The sequence below is a fragment of the Adiantum capillus-veneris genome, chromosome 15 (genome assembly GCF_014529385.1).
Source record: "Adiantum capillus-veneris isolate H3 chromosome 15, ASM1452938v2, whole genome shotgun sequence".
NCBI classification, from domain to species: domain Eukaryota; kingdom Viridiplantae; phylum Streptophyta; class Polypodiopsida; order Polypodiales; family Pteridaceae; genus Adiantum; species Adiantum capillus-veneris.
In genome coordinates, this window is record NC_140945.1 from 64115567 (window position 1) to 64136224 (window position 20658).

Sequence of the window (20658 nt, forward strand, 5' to 3'; positions counted from 1 at the left end):
AGACAGCCATGTGTAGCCGCCCTTGTGCGAATAAGTCCAAATCGGACCCTCCAATCCGCCCATGTGTGGCCGCCCTTGAGAAGACAAGTCCGCTTTTGAATTCGGCCATCGGCTACCGGCCATTGACTTCCGACCACCGGCCATTGACTACCGGCCACCGGCCAACCGATCGGTTGTTTTCCGACCACTTCTCGGCCGCAGTCCGGCCATAATATTCCGGCGAAAAAGAATATTCCTACGAAAAAAAAAGTCTCGGGAACGTCCGTCTCCGAGGCCTTTAAAGTTGCCCCTGATTCTTGTCCGTGAAAATTTTGGTTTCCGGTGAGTGATTCTCCTTCACGCACGATGGCTTCTCCTCATAATGGGGGCCTTACAAATGTGCGCTTTTACCACAGAAAATTACAAGGGTAAATCAGGCTCCATACTTAACAATCTCCCACTTGGAGCCTGATCTCCAAACCAAACCTGTGATTGCTTTCCATTCTGGCTTCTTATCCTTGAATGCCGATTGAAGATGAGCAAAAGCTCAACTTCTCCTTGTTGACCACCTTTGTAAACATGTCTGCAGGATTTTCACTTGTATGCACCTTTCCTAGCTTTAGTTGTCCCTCTTCCAAAAGAGTGCGTATGAAGTGATATCTCACCTCAATGTGCTTTGTCCTTGAATGAAAGGCTGAGTTCTTCGCAAGATGGATAGCGCTTTTGCTATCACTGTACAAGACACAATTGTCTTGTTTTAATCCAAGCTCTTCTAAGAATCTGTGAAGCCACAGAATTTCTTTGCTTGCCTCCGTCATTGCTACATACTCTGCTTCCGTGGTAGAAAGTGAAACCACTTTCTGCAGCTTTGAAGCCCAGCTTACTGCTATGCCTCCAACCGTGAACACATAGCCAGTAGTGCTCCTTCGAGTATCTTTGTCACCTGCCATATCTGCATCAGCATATCCTTCTAGAAAAATATCAGTTCCTCCAAAATACAAAGCATTTGTTGTTGTCCCTTTTAGATACCTAAGTATCCACTTCACAGCTTGCCAATGCTCTTTACCTGGGTTGTCCATGAACCTACTCACAACTCTCACTGCATGTGCAATGTCTGGCCTTGTCCAGACCATAGCATACATTAGAGAACCTACCGTTGCAGCATATGGAACTTTAGACATATAGGCTATCTCCTCTTGTGTCTTTGGACACATATCCTTCGTTAGTTTAAAATGACCAGCCAAAGGTGTAGAAACTGGTTTTGCATTTTGCATTGCAAACCTTTCTAGTACCTTCTTGATGTAATCTTCTTGAGATAGCTTTATTGTCTTCTTCGTCCTGTCCCTTGATATTTTCATACCAAGTATCCTCTTTGCAGCACCTAAATCTTTCATTGAAAAAGATTTGGACAGCTCCTCTTTTAGGTCTTTGATGTCCTACATGTTAGCACTTGCAATCAACATGTCATCAACATACAACATTAGGATGATGAATTTCCCATCTCCCAAATTCTCCGTGTAGACGCAGTGATCCGAGTTGCATCTTGTGAATCCATGATCCAACATCCATCGATCAAACTTCAAGTACCATTGTCTTGATGCTTGCTTTAAACCATACAAGCTCTTCTTTAATCTGCAAACCATTTTCTCCTTACCTTTTACTTCATACCCCTTTGGTTGAAGCATGTAGATTTCCTCCTCTAAGTCACCGTGAGGGAATGCCGTATTTACATCCATTTGCTCGAGATTTAGATCATGAGCAGCCACAAGGCTTAAGACAAGCCTAATTGAGTTCATTTTTACAACAGGAGAAAATATTTCATTGAAGTCAATACCTTTCTTTTGAGAAAAACCTTTTACCACAAGCCTAGACTTGTACCTTTTCTTCCCACCTTCTTCTTCCTTTAGCTTGTACACCCATTTGTTTTGAAGTGCTCGCTTACCTTTAGGCAACTCAACCAACTCCCATGTTTGGTTGCGATGTAGTGAGTCCATCTCCACTTGCATGCTCTTCGTCCATTCTTCTTTGGATTCATGTTGCATAGCTTCTTCATATGATTCCGGCTCTCCAGAATCTGAGATCAAGAGATGGTTGAAGGAAGGAACAAACCTTTCTGGAGGTCTACTTGCTCTTGTAGATCTTCGGGGAATAGGTTGAGGCTCCTCATTGGGTTGACGTTGTTGCACATTGTCACCGTTTGCAGTCCTTGAGTCTTCACCGTCCTCAAGCTCCATGTACTCATCACCTGTTTCTTTTGTTTGTTTTCTTTCCAAGTAATCTTTGTACATATTTTGTTCGTTAAAAATTACATCCCTACTCCTTAAGATTTTACCATCTTCAGGATTCCATAGGCGATACCCAAAGTCTCCTTCTCCATAGCCAATGAATAAACACTTTTTGGACTTTGCATTTAACTTTGATCTTAGGCTTCTATCTATGTGCATGAAAGCCTCACACCCAAACACTCTGAGAAATGCATAATTCACCGGTTTACCTATCCATGCCTCTTCTGGAACTCCCCCATCCAATGCCGTTGAGGGTGACCGATTGATTAAGTACACAGACGTACTTACAGCTTCCGCCCAAAGCTCAAGCGGTAGGCCTGCGTGTAGCCGCATGCTTCGGGCTCGTTCCATGATTGTCCTGTTCATCCTTTCCGAAATCCCATTTTGTTGAGGTGTCCTTGGGGTTGTCCTTTGCCTCCGAATGCCATTGCTAGCACAAAAGCTTTCAAAAGTTTGGCTGCAATAATCGCCTCCATTGTCGGATCTGAGGCATTTAACCTTGGTACCTGTTTCATTCTCCACAAAGGCTTTCCACCTTTGAAATATGGAAAATACATCGGATTTATTCTTCATGACATAAACCCATGTTTTTCTAGTCGCATCGTCTATGAATGTTACATAGTACAATGAGCCACCAAGTGATGGTGTACTTGCATGACCCTAAACATCAGAATGAACCAACTCAAGTTTTTTATTTTTTCTTTCATTTCCTGATTTTTGAAATTTTACCCTCTTTTGTTTACCATAAACACAATCTTCACAGAACTCTAAGTTCACTTCTTTCAAACCTGGTAGAAGTTTCTTTGTTTGAAGGATTTGCATTCCTTTGACACTCATATGCCCAAGTCGGTAGTGCCACACCGCACTGTCAACTTCTGTAGTTGCTGCACAAGCTGAAGGTTGCGTGCTCACAGTACACAAGTAAAGTGTACCGACTTTTTCACCCTTGGCAACCACCAAAGATCCCTTTGAGATCTTCTACCGTTTGTTTCCGAATGCAATGTTGTGACCTTCATCGTCCAATTGTCCTGTAGAGATCAAATTTTTGCAAAGAGAAGGAACATGCCTAACATCTTTAAGCTTCCATTCATTTCCGTTAGCAGTTTTGATAGAAACTCTACTTTTGCCGACAATCTCACAAGCTTCATCATCTCCCAAGTATACATACCCAAAATTACCTTTGGTGTAGTCTTGGAAATGTTGCTTGTGTGGTGTCGCATGGAATGATGCCCCGGAATCTACTATCTAGGAATTAGACACATTGTATAATGAGAGAATTAGAGCATCTTGCTCTACTTTACCTGCCACATTGGCCTCCGATGTTGGCTTGTTGTCTTGAGAGACTGTCTCCTTCTTCTTCTTGGACCAGCAATCCTTCTTGACGTGGCCCTTCTTGCCGCAATTCCAACATTCAAGAACTGACTTTCTGCGTGACTTGCTCCGCCTTGAGCGATCACGACCCTTTTGGTTTTTGAACCTCTCCTTAAGCCTTCCTCTTGTTTCCATTGATAGTGCAGCACTTGGTGATTCTCTGTGCTTCTCCTTCGCATTTCCTCGCTTAGGAGAACACCCACAACATCATCAAACTTAAGAGTATTTGTGCCAGAGATAGAATTACTTACAGTCATCACAAGGCTGTCCCAACTATCCGGTAGAGATGATAGTATAAGGAGAGCTCGCACTTCGTCATCGAAATTGATTTTCACTGATCGAAGTTGACTTATGTTTGTGTTAAACATAGTTACCCGGAACGCGGAACGGGAACGGCGACGGAATCCCCGCGGAACGGGGGAACGGCTAGGGGTCCGGAACGGGAACGGCACGGAACGGGAGGTTAAAAAACACCCAAATAGTGTATTTTTTAGCTCCTTGTGTTTAAATACAAGGAGTATTAGAGTGCTTTGACTCTAATACTCACAAAAAACTCGTTTTGAAGACCATTCAACCTTGCTATGACTAGATGAAGATGAGAGAGAGAGAGAGAGCTTGAGAGAGTGAGAGGGAGAGACTCGAGAGAGTGAGGGAGAGGGAGAGATTTGAGAGAGTGGGAGGGAGAGGAAGAGAGCTTGAAGGCTTGAAGCCTTGAGCCTTGAGAAAGTGAGTCTTGAGAGGGAGAGATCTTGAGAGTGTGAGAGGGAGAGAGCTTGACCCTTGAGGATTAGCTTGTGGAGAGAAAGGGGGAGGGGGGTGCATTTTATGAGTCCTTGAGGCCTTGCACACTTCAAAAAGAAGCCCAAACATTTACTTCAATTTTTTCAATTTTTGCCAAATTTGTTTGTAGCCGTTGGCCGTTCCAGGGGCATTCCGGAACATTCCGGGGGCGTTCCGGAACGTTTCGGAACGGCCATTCCGGTTTGCACTGGCCACCTGGAACGTCAGACGTTCCGTGACGTTTCGGAACGTTCGGGAAGGGAATTGCCCCCCGGAACGCCGGAACGGGGGCTAGGGGGCGTTCCCCGGTAACTCTGGTGTTAAAGTCATTTAAGTGTTCTGTAACTGAACCATTCTCTGGCATTCTTAGATTGAACAAGCGCTTCATAAGAAATACCTTATTGGATGCCGATGGTTTCTCGTAGAAGTCGTAAAGTGACTTCATCAAGTCCTCCGTGGTCTTCATCTCCGAAACATTGAAGGCCACCGTTGATGCCAAGCTTAACCGGATTGTTCTCAGTGCCTTTCGATCAAGGACAATCCATGCTTCATCTGCCATTGTTGCGGGCTTCTTCGCAAGACCGCCTAGTGGCAAATAGAGGTCCTTCTGGTAGAGATAGTCTTCAATCTGCATCTTCCAATGTTGGTAGTTTTTGCCGTTGAACTTCTCAATCTTGAGCTTCTCTTCCTCCGCCATAACTCCCACTCAATTCAAGGAATCCTTTCCTTGAGATAATTTAGCTACGAGCAAACCTTGCTCTGATACCAATTGTTAGGAAATAAGACGTAGCTAAATAGATAATTGAGTAGATTACTTAATGGAGAGAGAGAGATTTATATACACGAGATTATAGAGTAGAGAGAGAGAGAGAGAGTACACATGATATACGTGGTTCACCCAATGTGGGCTACGTCCACGGGAAAGCAGCCACTCAATGGCTTTAGTACTTCAAAACAAGAAGTAGTTTACAAAGGGATTATACCCTTAATAGAGCTCTCGCCTTGCTTCACTCTCACCACCTCACACTCACCTTGTTGCATCAACTTCACACTATGAAATGTGTGTAGAAATGGCCTCCTTTTATAGGCCAAAAGGGCTACCCTCTCTTATGAGAGACAGCCATGTGTAGCCGCCCTTGTGCGAATAAGTCCAAATCGGACCCTCCAATCCGCCCATGTGTGGCCGCCCTTGAGAAGACAAGTCCGCTTTTGAATTCGGCCACCGGCCACCGGCCATTGACTTCCTCATAATGGGGGCCTTACAAATGTGCGCTTTTACCACAGAAAATTACAAGTAAATCAGGCTCCATACTTAGAGAGAGAGAGAGAGAGAGAGAGAGAGGGAGAGAGGGAGCTTTTAAACGTCTATGTGAGGCAGACAAATCAAGTATACATGTGTGTATGTCCTCTATCTATCGAAAAAGACGAAATAGTTCAGATTGGTACAAAATAAACAAATCAAGTATACATGTGTGTATGTCCTCTATCTATCAAAAAAGACAAAGTAGTTCAGATTGGTACAAAATAAAAGATAGGACATATGGTGGGTGATGAGATTTATGGGGATGGATGGAGCTCTAGTACTAGGGATATGTGCATGTTTATATGTTGAGGGTAGTACAACCATGCTAATGCATCAATCTAGTTAGCTCCATCCTGTGTTAATGGGGGGGGGGGGGGGGGGGGGTGTAAAATGTAGTACATGGGAGGGTCGGGAGCAAGGTATGCCCTGATGAATGCCATAGGGCGAGCCATGGCCCATGTGTCACAAACTGCTCACGTGTCAAGCCACTGAAGAACGGAGCCAACCTGCAGATTCCGACCTAGAGACCTAAACCCTAAGGAGAAGCAGCAGAAGAAACAAAACCAGCAAAAGAAGTTTTATCAACTTGCAAAGTCTTGCCAAGTCGCCTATTTTTAAAGAAGAGTTTGGTACCTCGTCCGATGGGGCCCAAGTGACACCAAGACAATAAATAAAGCTCGATCCACACATAATGAATCTCTTGCGAAAAAGGTGATCACGTGGCAATTGTATGGACGTCCGTGATTCACTACGTAAGAGAGGTTGGGCCTAAAGGCCCTTTGGCCACCTCTATTGTATATTTTATACCCTCTTATTCTTTGGATGTGAACCACCCCTAGGGTCCCCTAAGCGACCCTTGTATCCTCATAATAATAAAACATAACATCGAAAAGCGTGTGATTATTATCACACTACCCAAACTTTGCGTTGCGTTCTCTCTCTCACACTCTCTGGCGTCTACATCAATGATTTGCATCGCTTGCATCCGGAAGGGCTTTCGCTCCCTTCAAACTGGTATCAGGGCAAGGTTCTTGCCTACGTCTACGCACAAGTGTTTGCCCTCTCTCTCTCTCTCTCTCTCTTCGACCTCAACCCACAACACTGTGTGTGTGTGTGTGTGTGTGTAACCGGCTTGGACACTCCAAGCGAGAAATCACTAGCAACACACGAATAGAAACTTCATAACACTGAACTTTAATGAGAGAGAGAGAGAGAGAGAGAGAGAGAGAGAGAGAGAGAGAGAGAGAGAGAGAGAGAGAGAGAGAGAGAGAGAGAGAGAGAGAGAGAGAGAGAGAGAGAGAGAGAGTTGACACGGCCCGAAGGAGTTCCGTGCCTGGAGTTATTGGCCCCAAAGGTTGGTGTCCCTTTCGGTATTTCTTATATATTAAATCTTTGAGCAAAGTACAACTGCCCGTGGGTCCTAGCTCTCAAACTCTACGTCCAGATGCTTTGTAGAGTGAGCCCTCTTGGGTCACTTATAAACATTACAAGGGATGCTAAAAGCAGAGCCCCAAAAGTTGTAAATCAAAGCAATAATCTCTCAAAAGCAATTGGCTGAAAATCTGCTAGTAAAATCAGCCAGTGGAAATCTGTACAGCTTGCCACGTTAGCAGCTGTCAGCGCAAAACACGGAATTCCGGACTTCTTGTCACGTCAGCATGCTAGCACAAATTGTGGACAGTTTGCCACGTCATCAGTCCGCTAGCTTGTCACTGCTATGAAATCTAAGATGCAATCATTGTATGCAAATAATACATGGGAACTTGTGCCTTTGCCCAAAGGTAGGAAAGATTCCTAACAAGTGGGTTCATAAGATCAAATGTGTAGATGACAAACCCAAGTACAAAGCACGTTTGGTTGCTAAGGGTTATGCACAGAAGGAAGGTATAGACTTCCAAGAATTCTTTGCACCTATGGTGAAGATGACTACGCTCCCTGTTTTATTTGCTTTATGTGCTCTCTTGGATTTGGAGTTGGATCAAATGGATGTAATCACTGCTTTCCTACATGGTGACTTGGATGAGGAGCTTTACATGCAGCAGCTTGAGGGCTTTGTCATTCCAGGGAAAGAGCATTTGGTATGCAAACTGAAACGTAGCTTGTATGGGCTGAAACAAGCCCCTAGACAGTGGTACAAGAAGTTTGATACTTTTATGCTTAAGCATGGGTTTAAACGCAGCTATGCAGATCACTGCCTTTACACTAAAAAGGCTCTTGATGGTAGTCTTATTGTGTTAGTCCTGTATGTGGATGATATGCTGATTGTAGGCAAGCATAAGGAAACTTTGAACGCTTTGAAAAAGGAGTTGAATTTAGTTTTCTCTATGAATGTGTGCGCATTGCAAGGGATAGAAAGAAGCGTCTTTTATTCCTTTCTCAAGACAAGTACATTAAGAAAGTGCTTGAGAGATTTAATATGGCTGATGCTAAGGCTCTTGGTGTGCCTTTACTACCACACACAAAGCTTCGCCAACATGATTGCCCAAAAGCTGATGCAGTTGCCCATGCTATGAAAGGTGTTCCTTATGTATTAGCTTGTGGTTCTTTGATGTATGCCTTGGTTGCTACACGACCGGATATTGCTTATGCAGTGGGAGTTGTTAGCAGGTTTATGTCTAATCCTGGCAAACCACATTGGGAGGCAGTGAAGAGCATTTTTAGGTACTTGAAAGATACATAGGACACATGCATATGTTATGGAAAGGGTAGATTGTTAGTGCGGGGATTCTGTGATTCAAACATGGGAGGAGATCTTGACACTCGGAAGTCTACAAGTGACTATGTCTTTACATTGGCTACTTGAGCTATTTCTTGGTGTTCAAGATTGCAGAAGATTGTTGCATTGAGCACTACAGAGGCTGAATATATTTCAGTCACAGAAGTTTCGAAAGAAGCCATTTGGCTTGGCCGTCTTGTCAGGACTTTTGATCTTCGAGCTCATGCCCCAATGCTTGGTTGTGATAGTTAGAGTGCTGTATGCTTGGCTAAGAATGCCATGTTCCATGCTCGTACCAAACACATAGATGTTCATGTAAGGATTAAACACATGCCTTCACTCCATCTCTTAACCATGTGGGAACTAGCCCTAGAACACTCTAGAACATCTCATGAGAGCTTACATAAGAAGGCACCCTCCACAAGCTCTAGACATCACTTGTAGTTTACAAGCTTTGCTTATGCACTAGTTATTTTGTTCATTTCAATGTTGTAAGTTCTCCTCTTGCATAGGCATTTTATTTCTCTCTCATCTCTCCTCATTTTGTGTCTATAACATGAATGCTACATGTGTGTATCCACCCTAAAAACCCAACAACTGGTATCAGAGCATTAAAGACCCTCATGGGCTCACTAGCACACACTAACATTCACTTTTAGGTGGTTTTCTTACACTCTCTCTCTAAAACGTTTTTGGAAGAGCGAAAAGAGGAGAAAGTCAAGCCTCGCAAGTGGGCATGCAAGTGGACAAGTGGCCTTGACATGTGGAAAATGCTCTTCACTTGATTCTTGCTCATTCAACCACCTACTTTCTCTCTCCTCTAGGAGCTTCTCCTTCTTTCCACCAAGCTTTCATGGAAAGCTTCAGCTCTCCATCAGCCCCAAGCTTGATCTCAATGCTCTCGAAGTTTCCATGGTTGTGTTTTCTTCAAAAACAGTCCATTTACTTGCTCTAATCAGCCCCATTTCATGCTCCTTTGATGCCTAAAGCTCCGTACATTAATAGTGCAAGACTAGCTAACTAGTCACATTTTCATGAGTTTTAAGCTCTCTGTTTTCATATCAAAGAATTAAAAGTGGAAAACAGGCCCTTAAATCTTATTGTTATGCTCTATTAAGCACTCTTAAGGCTTGGGCAACACTCTACGACACTTGCCGACAAAGACTACATCAATCGGGAGCATCTACATCACTAGTTCGAGGCCGATTCTACTTCAACAAAGGGGGACATTTCAAATCAGCAAAAACAGCGAGCAATAGGCTGATTTCTTATCATTCCACACTCTTCAACAAAGCGGGAAAAGGACGCTTCAACCCTACTTTGAAGTGGCAATACATTGCCGCACTTGGTAACCCAAAAACAAGCATTTTGTAACTCTATATGCTACATTTTACTTGCTTCATTTGTATGCTATTGTAACGGGCCAAGACACCATGAAGAGAGTCTCTTGATAGGACCTCTCTTGCCATTGCATATTCACCTACCATCATACACTATGGGTAATGATAATCTATCTATCTTTAATGGGGTAGGATTCCACACTTGGCAAGTTAAGGTAAAGGGATATCTAATGAAGCAAGGGTTATGGAGCATAATCACATCTAATATTGATGAAGAGAACCCACCTTCACGTGCACAACAATGTGAACTTCAAATTAAGGATGAAAAAGCATTGGGTGTAACAAACTTGGACACTCCAAGTCAAGAATCAACCGCGACAACACCAAATAACCACTTCAAAACAATTTACAGATCACAATAGATTTGCACTGGCCCGGCGGAGTTCCGTGCCTAGAGATATTGGCCCCAAAGACTGGCGTCCCTTTCGGTATTTCTTTTTGAATTAATCAATCATCAAAGTACAAGAGAGCGGTTAGGGTTTCACTCTCAGACTCTGCGTCCAGATGCTCTGAGAAGTGAGGTCCTCACCACTAATTTAAAGGTTACAAGGGATGCCCAAAAGCAGAGCCCCAAAAGCTTCAAATCAAAAGCAATTGCTCTCTCTCTCTCTCTCTCTCTCTCTCACAGAGAGTCAAAACATGAAAGCAAAAGCATTCTCTCTCTCTTTCTCATTTAAGTAGAGAAAAAGCGAAATTTTAAAAAAATAAAAAATAAAAAAATAAAATAAAATAATCCGCCTCCGCGATTTTCGAAAATTAGGGTTTGCAGGAATTTTAGGGTTTTTGGCAGAAATTAGGGTTTCTGCTGTCCGCCACGTCATCACTTTGTGACATACCCCCCTCTTGAAAGCATTGTAATCGACCGCGATTACGTCTGCAAAACCGACAAAAGCCATAAACCGTCTTAGCAGACATTGACTGTTAGTACCTACGTACTAGGAACACACATCTAGCACATGTACAAAATCGACAGTCACATCACACGACATCACAGGACATCACCAGACATCACAGGACATCACATGACATTCAACATTCATTCGGATCTTAGACCATGATTTATCGGCAATGTAGCTAGCAATCACATCTAGGTCCAATCGGGACCTCATCGATGTCCGATTGACTAATCCCTATTGCAACCATGTCTATTCGAGATCAATCAGACCAAAATGCTGCAGTCATTTCGGCTATCAGTTCCTGCACTCACAAGAAGTCAAGAACAAATCAGTATCATAATCAGGAATTCCATTTCATAAAGTCATCCAGCAGAATACTGTCAGCTCTCAGTATCCCTGAAGCTCAAAGAGACATCAGTGACTTTAGTATCAAAATCGAGGCATCTGTTGACAAAGGAGTGGAGTAACTCCCCTCTTGTGCATCCCACTACACCAGATCTTCGGCCAAGCTGAATTCTGGGTTCCATTTGGAGTAGACTATGCTAAACCAAAAGCATCGAGGTAAAGTTTCACAATCTGAGGAGTATCTGCTAGGTCCTCCTCCTCCATCCACTTCGCATCAAGTGCAGGATAATTCATAAAGTCATCCAGCAGAATACTGTCAGCTCTCAGTATCCCTGAAGCTCAAAGAGACATCAGTGACTATAGTATCAAAATCGAGGCATCTGTTGACAAAGGAGTGGAGTAACTCCCCTCTTGTGCATCCCACTACACCAGATCTTCGGCCAAGCTGAATTCTGGGTTCCATTTGGAGTAGACTATGCTAAACCAAAAGCATCGAGGTAAAGTTTCACAATCTGAGGAGTATCTGCTAGGTCCTCCTCCTCCATCCACTTCGCATCAAGTGCAGGATAATTCTTGAACTTAACCAAGAACCGCCTTCGGACTTTACCCTTATTCTTCGTATCCTTATGTGCCAAAATCTGTTCAGGAACAAGGATCTCCTCGTTTTCTTCCACTTCGGGTTGCTCATCAGGCTCCCCATCATCAGGCACATCACCTTTAAAAGGTTTCAAGAGATTCACATGAAATGCATTGTGAATCCTCCGAGTATCTGGCAGTTTCAGTCGGAAGGAGACTTCATTTATCTTTTTAGTAATCTGGAAAGGGCTGTAGTATCGCATACTAAGCTTTGGAAAAAGCCTCTCCTTTCCCTTGTTCTTTCGTAGGCGTGCCTTCTCAAAACGTAAGAGCACCCAATCATCCTCCTTCAATTTCATGTCGCGACGATGGCGATCCGTTGCCTTTTTCTGTCGTTCTTGAGACTTCTGCAAAGTCTCGCGAACCTTGGCAAAAGCCGTATCCAGATCTTGCGTATATTCATCCGCTTCAAAGATCTTATCTTTCGTGCTCGGGAAGGGTGGAACCTTTCCAGCACCTTCAACAATCTCAAATGGCGCCTTCCCCGTCGACGAGTGTATCGTGTTATTGTAGGCAAATTCCACCAAAGGTAAATATCTTTCCCATTGAGTCTTCTGATCTGAGATATAAGACTTCAATAAATCTAGAACCATTGAATTGGCAATCTCGGATTGCCCATCACTCTGCGGGTGGAACGATGACGAGAACTGCAACCGTGTGCCAATGTTCTCCCAAATTGCCTTCCAAAACAAACTCGTAAATCTGGGGTCTCTGTTGGAGACAATTGTCTCAGGCATGCCATGTAATCTGAAAATTTGGGCCACAAACAGTCTCGCTAAGTGATCCGGCTTGACTGTTTTCTTCACTGGAATGAAATGAGCTTGGTTGCTAAATCTGTCAATAACAGTGCAGATACCATCGTGACCACTCTATGTTCTCGGGAGATCAAAAATGAAATCCATCGCTATACTTTCCCAGGGGCGGGTGGGTATGGGTAAAGGCTGTAACAATCCTTGTGCTTTATGCCTGTTAAACTTGACCTTCTGGCATACCAAGCAACTGCGCACAAACTCTTCCACATCTTTCTTGAGTCTCGGCCAAAAGAAATATCTCTCTACCCCTTTCATGGTGGTAGCAATGCCGCGGTGACGTGTAAAAGGTGGACAATGGCATTCAGTCATAACCTTTTCCCTCAACGGCTGTGTAACGCACAACATAGTCTTTTTCATCAAGTAGCCTTCCCGAAGGGAGTATCCAGCTACTATCTCCCCATCCCGTATCCGTGTGAAAATATTTGCAAAATCTGTATCTGTGGCATACTAATCGACCATATCCTCGAAGCTCCTATGATGTATCGCGGAAATAGCCAAAACCAACGGTTTTCGAGACAAAGCATCTGCCACCACATTCTTCTGTCCCTGCACATGGACAATCTGGAAGTGGAACTGTGACAAGATGTTCGCCCACCGCATCTGTTTTTCCGAAAGCTGCTTCTGTGACAAGAAGTAGCGCAAACTCTGATGGTCTGTAAAGACAGTAAAATCTGCTCCGAGTAGGTAATGCCGCCACTGAGTAAGAGCATGGATAACTGCCAAAAGCTCTTTCTCATAGATCTGTGCTGTCATCTCCGGCCTAGAGAACAAACGGCTCTCGTAAGCTATGACATGGCCTTCTTGCATCAAGACCGCACCCAGACTACGACCACAAGCATCACAAAATACTTCAAATGACTTCTGCAAGTCCGGCAAAGTCAAAATAGGTCCCGTAGTCAATTTCTCTTTCAACGTCTGAAAGGCAGTCACCTCTGGGGGTCCCAACGAAAAAGGTACTCCTTTCTGTGTCAAGATATGCAAAGGGGAAGCAACCTCTGCAAACTTTCGTATGAACTGCCTGTAGTACGAACACAGTCCCAAGAAGCTTTTAACTTCATGGACATTCTTCAAGTCGGGCCAATTACGGATAGTCTCTATCTTGGCCGGATCCATTTGCACTCCTGCGGCTGACACAATGTGTCCCAAAAAGTGTATCTCTGGTAGGAAAAATTCACTTTTCTTTGCATTAATCACTAACTTGTGATCTCGTAATGCCTGAAAGACCTGAAGCAGATGATCTCTGTGTTCTGCCTCATTCTTGGAGAAAACAATGATGTCGTCAAAGAAAGTGCCAACAAATAGCCTGTACTCTCGAAAAATCCTATCCATCATCCGATTAAATGTCGCAGGAGCATTGGTTAAGCCAAAAGGCATCACCAAAAACTCAAATAACCCAAAAGTCGTCCGAAAAGCTGTCTTGTAGACGTCTCCCGGTGCTATTCTGATCTGATGATATCCACTCTTCAAGTCAATCCTGCTAAAACATGAGGATCCCTGTAACCTGTCGAGTATATCATCGTTCCTAGGAATCGGAAATATGTTCTTGATGGTGATTTTGTTGAGAGCTCTATAATCGATGCACATTCTCCAAGATCCGTCTTTCTTCAAAACCAACAATACTGGAGAGCAATACGGTGAAGTACTAGGCTGGACAAGACCCTTTTCCAAGAGGTGTTTCACTTGGTTCATAATCTCTTCATTCTGTGCTCGGCTCACACGGTAGGGTGGCCGGTTCGGTGGTGTACTACCAGGTATTAGATCGATGGTATGATCTTCAGGACGAGCAGTGGTAACTCTCCTGGCAAGCCTTCTGAGAAGCAATCGGCATGAGTGTGTAGAAAATCTTGGCGTTCTTTATCAAGTTTAGACATATTTGTCCTATCATCATCACTCAACTCTTTCATAAAGATCGAGTAAACAAACAGACTGGATTTCATTAATTTTGAAATGGCCGAAGCCGATATAATAGGGATAGACTCGCCCTTCAGTTTAATATCAAGTACAATTGTTCTGCCCTTTTCTGTAGTCAAAGTCGCTTTTCTCGCCCGATAATCGACCTCGGCGTTGTTCTTGTGGTACCAGGGAATCCCTAAGAGAACATCACAACCCTCCAAAGGCATTATGAAGAAGTCCTCATGCACCAAATACCCCTGACAATGCAACCGAAGTTTGCCAATGACAGGTGTAATGGCTACGTCCCTGCCGGGTGCCGCTAGAACTGCCTCTGCAAGTGGTCCCATCCGATCGGGAGTAATCTCGAGCCGCGCCGCCAATTCCGGTGAAATGAAGTTGGCCTTGGCTCCTCCATCAAAGAAAATCAGAGCCTCTTGATCTTTCACTTTGCCCCAAGCTCGGCAAAGTTCTGTACTCTCATCCATGGTGTCGGGATCAGTACCCACACAATCTGGAACCAGTCCTGTTTTCATCTTGCCTTTTCGTACACAGTCCTCAGCTGCTCTCGAACTCTCACGCCTTTCGTCGTCCTTGTCATTCTGTTCTTTCTGTGCCTGTTTAGGGCACTTCGCGGAGATATGTCCAGTTTCCCCGCATCCAAAGCACTTCCCCTCCCTGACGTAGCGAGTCCGCTCCTGAGGAGTAAGTCTGGGTTGTGCATCCTTTTTCTCTGGGTTGCTCTTTCTTTTTCTACTTTCATTCCCAGAAGTCTGTCCGGTTCGTTGTGTCGTGACCTCATCTGTGGGGTAGGTTAGACTGCTAGAGTGAATTGCAGAGCCCCGCTTCGCATGACTCATCAACTCCTGAATAGAAGCTGACTTTTGTTCCAAGCAGTGATCTCGGATCTCTGCAGGTAGACCCAAGGTAAACCGTCAATCTGTTCTTTGAACGAGATCTTCTGGAATGAAGAGGCGGGTAGAAAAGAGCTCCAGAATCTTTCACAATAAGCATTGATTGTATCTTTCTTGGTCATCCGAAGATGGTTCCAAGCAGCTCGTACATCTCGTTCATATTCTTGCGTCAACCAAGAAGAAATAAAAAGCTTCTTAAATTTCAGCGTGGACCACCAAGTACGAGCATTCCCCTTAAGGTAAGAGGTAGCTCTCTGAATCTTGGAGTGCTCTGAATAGCGTCCTTCCGCGAAAGCGATGTCAAACTGCTGAATAAAAGACAAAGCCTTCGAAGCATCTGAGTATCCTGAAAAGTATCAAACTTGATCGAGTGGCCACCTTCCTTAAACTCTCGGACTTTCTTGCTTTTTTCTTCGAGAAAGTCATACTGGTTGGCTTTGTAAAAATTCTTCTTGTTCGCATAAAACTTTCCGTCATCGGAATCTGAGCTGTATGTAGACGAGTCCTCAGTAGAACTGTCAGTCTTTGGGCGAGATTTAGCCTTCTTTGCCTTTCTCTTGCCCTTTCCAAAGCGTTGCTTCTTGCTTCGCTTTTTACCTTTTCTGTCTTCTTCGCTCGAATCCGAGGAGCTAGAAGAACTGTCAGAATAAGAAGAAGAAGAAGAACTGGGTAGGTCTTCAAACTTGACGCGCTTCTTCAATTTCTTTGCCTTGTCAAATGTCGATCGACGACCCAAATATCCCGGGAAGTCAGTGCCTTTCTTCTGCTTTTTGCCGTGCTTTTTGGCTTTCTTTTGCGTGTCAAAAAGCTGAGCAATCCGTGCATCAACCATGTTCTCCAGTTCCTTCTCCGTATATTTCTTGGAGGCAGAAGGTTTCTTGAGAGCGGGTTTCGGGAGTGGTGTTGTGGTTCTCTGCCACTCCATCTGTACCTCTTTCAAAGAGGTCTGGTTCATATATTTTGCTCTCTCTCGCCGCTCCGCCTAAGTAGGCCAAGGCGGGCCATACTCTCTACCTGAATCTTCGTTGTGATCCCAGCCCGCATCTCCAGATGCAGAAGGAGTCGACTGATCATTGCCTGAAGCCATAGGTGCTGCGGAAAAAAAATTCGGGGATCGGATTTCTCGTAAAAGAGAAATCGGCCGTGCTCTGATACCACTGTAACAAACTTGTACACTCCAAGTCAAGAATCAACCGCGACAGCACCAAATAACCACTTCAAAACAATTTACAGATCACAATAGATTTGCACTGGCCCGGCGGAGTTCCGTGCCTAGAGATATTGGCCCCAAAGACTGGCACCCCTTTCGGTATTTCTTTTTGAATTAATCAATCATCAAAGTACAAGAGAGCGGTTAGGGTTTCACTCTCAGACTCTGCGTCTAGATGCTCTGAGAAGTGAGGCCCTCACCACTAATTTAAAGGTTACAAGGGATGCCCAAAAGCAGAGCCCCAAAAGCTTCAAATCAAAAGCAATTGCTCTCTCTCTCTCTCTCTCTCTCACAGAGAGTCAAAACATGAAAGCAAAAGCATTCTCTCTCTCTTTCTCATTTAAGTAGAGAAAAAGCGAAATTTGCGTCGCTCATCATTTTCCAAAAAATTATAATCCGCCTCCGCGATTTCCGGAAATTAGGGTTTTTGGCAGAAATTAGGGTTTTTGCTGTTCGCCACGTCATCACTTTGTGACATTGGGCATTCTTCTCACAAGTGTAGCGGAAGAGATAGTTCACTATTTAGACCAATCCACTACCGCTAAGCATGATGGGAGATACTTGAGAGGAATTTTGGGGCAAAATCAAAACACTCTTAAGATTTCTCTTAAAATGCAACTCTATAGCTTAGTTATGCAAGAGGGTGAAAGCTTATCTAGCTTAGTCAATAGACTAAAAAGCATTTGCACGCAACTAAGTTACATAGAATGCAACATTGAAGAAGAAGACAAAATTGCCGTATTACTTAAGTCTCTTCCATTGTAATATGATAATATCGTGACGGTCTTAAAAGAGAAGGAACCAATTCCTTCACTTGAGAGCATTGTCAACTCTTTACAAGAACAAGAGAAGAAACACACACATAAAGAAGAGAACACCTCACAAGCTTTGTATGTTTCATCTTCTTCTAAAAAGAACTTCAAAGCATGTAAGCATTGTGGAAAGACAAATCATATGTCTTTCAATTGCTACAAAATCAAGAAGTGTTTGAAGTGTGGTAAAGTGGGGCATGCGCCTCAATTTTGTAACCACAATGGGTTCAACACCGACACTACCTCCAACATTCAACGAGGTAAAAGGTCTTCTAACAAGGTTCACTATATGCATAGTGATGACGACGACGACGTAGATGACGACAACGAGGATGCTGAGAGCATCAACTTGATCCATTCAGCCATCTCTTCTCCTTCCTCTAGTTTTTCTAATAAAAAGCATGTGGAGGGTAACCCCAAATATAGCTCAAAATCCAAATCCAATTATGAGTATGATGATATTTACTAAATGTTCATTTTCAGCCCAATATGTTTAGTTATCCACTCCTTAAGTTGTATCCTAAGGGTGATGATGCTTTGTATCTCTTTGAGCACCGTTTTATGTTGTATCAATGTAGGGCATAATGTTGTATCCATATGAGAACCATTATGTACCATATTAGACCCAAAAATGATGTATCCAAAATGTATGAACCTTCTACATACCTTTGTGCAACCTTAGGAGTTCCAAGCATGAGTTTAAGGGGGAGTTTTCAAGGATTAAACACATGCCTTCACTCCATCTCTTAACCATGTGGGAACTAGCCTTAGAACACTCTAGAACATCTCATGAGAGCCTACATAAGAAGGCACCCTCCACAAGCTCTAGACATCACTTGTAGTTTACAAGCTTTGCTTATGCACTAGTTATTTTGTTCATTTCAATGGTGTAAGTTCTCCTCTTGCATAGGCATTTTATTTCTCTCTCATCTCTCCTCATTTTGTGTCTACAACATGAATGCTACATGTGTGTATCCAGCCTAAAAACCCAACAATTCGGTACCACTTTATACAACAGGTATTGGATGATGGCCTTGTCACACTGACAAATGTTAGAATGTCACAAACTGTTGACTTGTCAAAGCCTAAAGAATGGAGCCAACTTGCAAATGCTGGTCCCTAAACCCCAAGCGAAGAGGCAGATCAGCAGGAAATAAAGGAGGACTCATACACACACATACAAGAACTTGCGAAGCAAGTTGATGACGTGGTGGCAGATTTCAAAAAAATCATGCTGGTTGATGACGTGGCAAGTCGTACAGGTTTTCGCATTTTGCATTGGTTGATGAGGTGGCAAGCTGTACGGATTTTCGTGATTTACGATGGCAGCTTTTTGGTATTGCTCTTGGACCAGAAGCTTTTGAGTTGGAAGGCTTTTTATGTAAAACTGCTTTTGGGCCTAGGGCCTTTAAATATGAGGTTAGGGCTCATTCTCTGGCATGCTTCGTGGCGAAGGTGCAGAGTCTAGAGTACCGGCTTGTACTGGTTGATGCAATATAAAGAAATACCGAGAGGGGCGCCAAGGTTTGGGGCCAATACTCTTTGGGGTAGAATTCTGCCACTCCGTGTTGCGTGTCGTCTCTCTCTCTCTCTCTCTCTCTCTCTCTCTCAGTTTAGTTGTTATTTGAAGTGCTTAAAGTTGTTCAGTCTGTTCTTTTCTATTGGCTCGTGGTGCCCGTCTTGTGACAGTGGTATCAGAGCATCAGGGGTGTGCTTTTCTGAAAGCATATCGGTCCTACAGAAGAGTAGACAGAGCCATTGGAATTTTATTCGATGTATCTTCGCCCTCCAACCCGGACTTATTAGCCACTCTCACCCTTACTTCATCGCGCATCGGGCGCGCTCCCATCTTCACCGCTCATGTCTTATAGGGCATAAGCCATAAAGATCACTTACAAGAGAAGAATCCAAGATTTGTTTCGAGGCAGTGCTTTTCTCAGAGGCAGTGCTATGCAGACGTTGATAGCTACCAAGCAGTATACTCCAAGTACTTGGCAAGCTTTCAAGAAAATTTTTGGCCGAAGTTATATGGTTTCTGACATCTTCCTTAGGAGTGCAACTTCTGGCAAAGTGGGGTATCTTGAAATGCTTGCCATGGAAACCCTAGCAGATTACTTGAAATTTCTCGACATCTCTCAGTAGATGTCTCTTCACGAGCAGATGACCTTGGAAGTTCGGTGTGATTGCTATCTCTTGGGACTACCATCGCCGCCAAAGAAACACTGTCTGTCCAAGAGTTGATGGACCATGTTGTGCTCGTCTACGACCTCATGGAAGGAACCTAACCCTAATTTTTGGTGCAAGTTTCAGATGGAAAGTCAGTCGACTTTTCGAGCTCGGCTAATGTCGAGATTGCTTTTTAAGTTTGAAATTTGTTTGAGAACTTGTTTTGTGGTCTTGTTTGGAATTTATTTGAAATGGGTGGTATCTGTTTTGAACCTGTCTTGGTGCCGATTTGAATTGTTTGACTCTGGTTTTAATACTGGTTTCAATGATTGGTGATTTTACTTCCGGGTGGAGTAGTGAGAAATGCTGATTGAGAATGCTTGTTCATACTCATGGCCCAGACCCTTGTGGTTATTTACGAGGGGAGTATTGTTGTTGTTACTCATGGCCCGGACCTGCATGGTTATTTACGGGGGGAAGTATTAAGAAGTCTAAGCAGTAGTTACTCTTAGCACCTCCAAACGACGCAGGCTGCGGTCTGGGGGGTGTTTGGTTTGTAAAAAGCCTCTATATCTCATGGCCTGGATCTTTTTAGGTTATTTGCAAGAGGAGTGATGAGGGAGTCGTTGAACAGCTCATGGCCCGGACTGGATGGTTATTTACGGGGGGGGAGTGTTTATTGGCGGCTTTATGTTTCTATGTCTTGTAACATGTATATGTGAGCATTTGTGTTGCATTGTGATGTGCCAACCACTGAATATTCCTAATTGGATGAGATTGCCTGGGTATGTAATTTTAGTGCATCACGACACCCGTGGAAGATCAGTACGGTCTTGGGTGTGATGGCTAATTTTACTACGCCAGAATATCAAGAGTTCCGATCTGGACGAAAGGAGAAGCTAACTCCTTGATCAAAAGAGCCGAAAGGAGAAGCTAACTTCTTGATCAAAAGGGCCGAAAGGAGAAGCTAACTCCTTAACCAAAAGATCAAACTGATTGTCCCTCGGAAATTTTTGAGCTACCTTGAGTTGTTTTTGCAGAAATGCTGTCATCGCGGACGATTACTCTCTGTCAAGAAGGGGAGATGTCACAAACTGCTGACGTGTCAAAGTCTAAAAAATGGAGCCAACTTGCAGATGTTGG

The 20658-nt window shown here is 43.8% G+C and overlaps 2 protein-coding genes across 5 annotated transcripts in view; both read left to right on the forward strand.

Annotated features, from left to right (window-relative positions):
* LOC147440788 (pyruvate kinase 1, cytosolic-like) overlaps positions 1-20658 on the forward strand; it is a 59019-nt gene that overhangs the window by 25103 nt on the left and 13258 nt on the right. The gene's annotated exons all lie outside the window — the stretch shown is intronic.
* On the forward strand, positions 17477-17818 carry LOC147440790 (uncharacterized). Its single transcript, XM_086483588.1, has one exon. It carries the CDS (start codon positions 17492-17494, stop codon positions 17816-17818), a length of 327 nt encoding a protein of 108 aa, XP_086339714.1. The 5' UTR covers positions 17477-17491.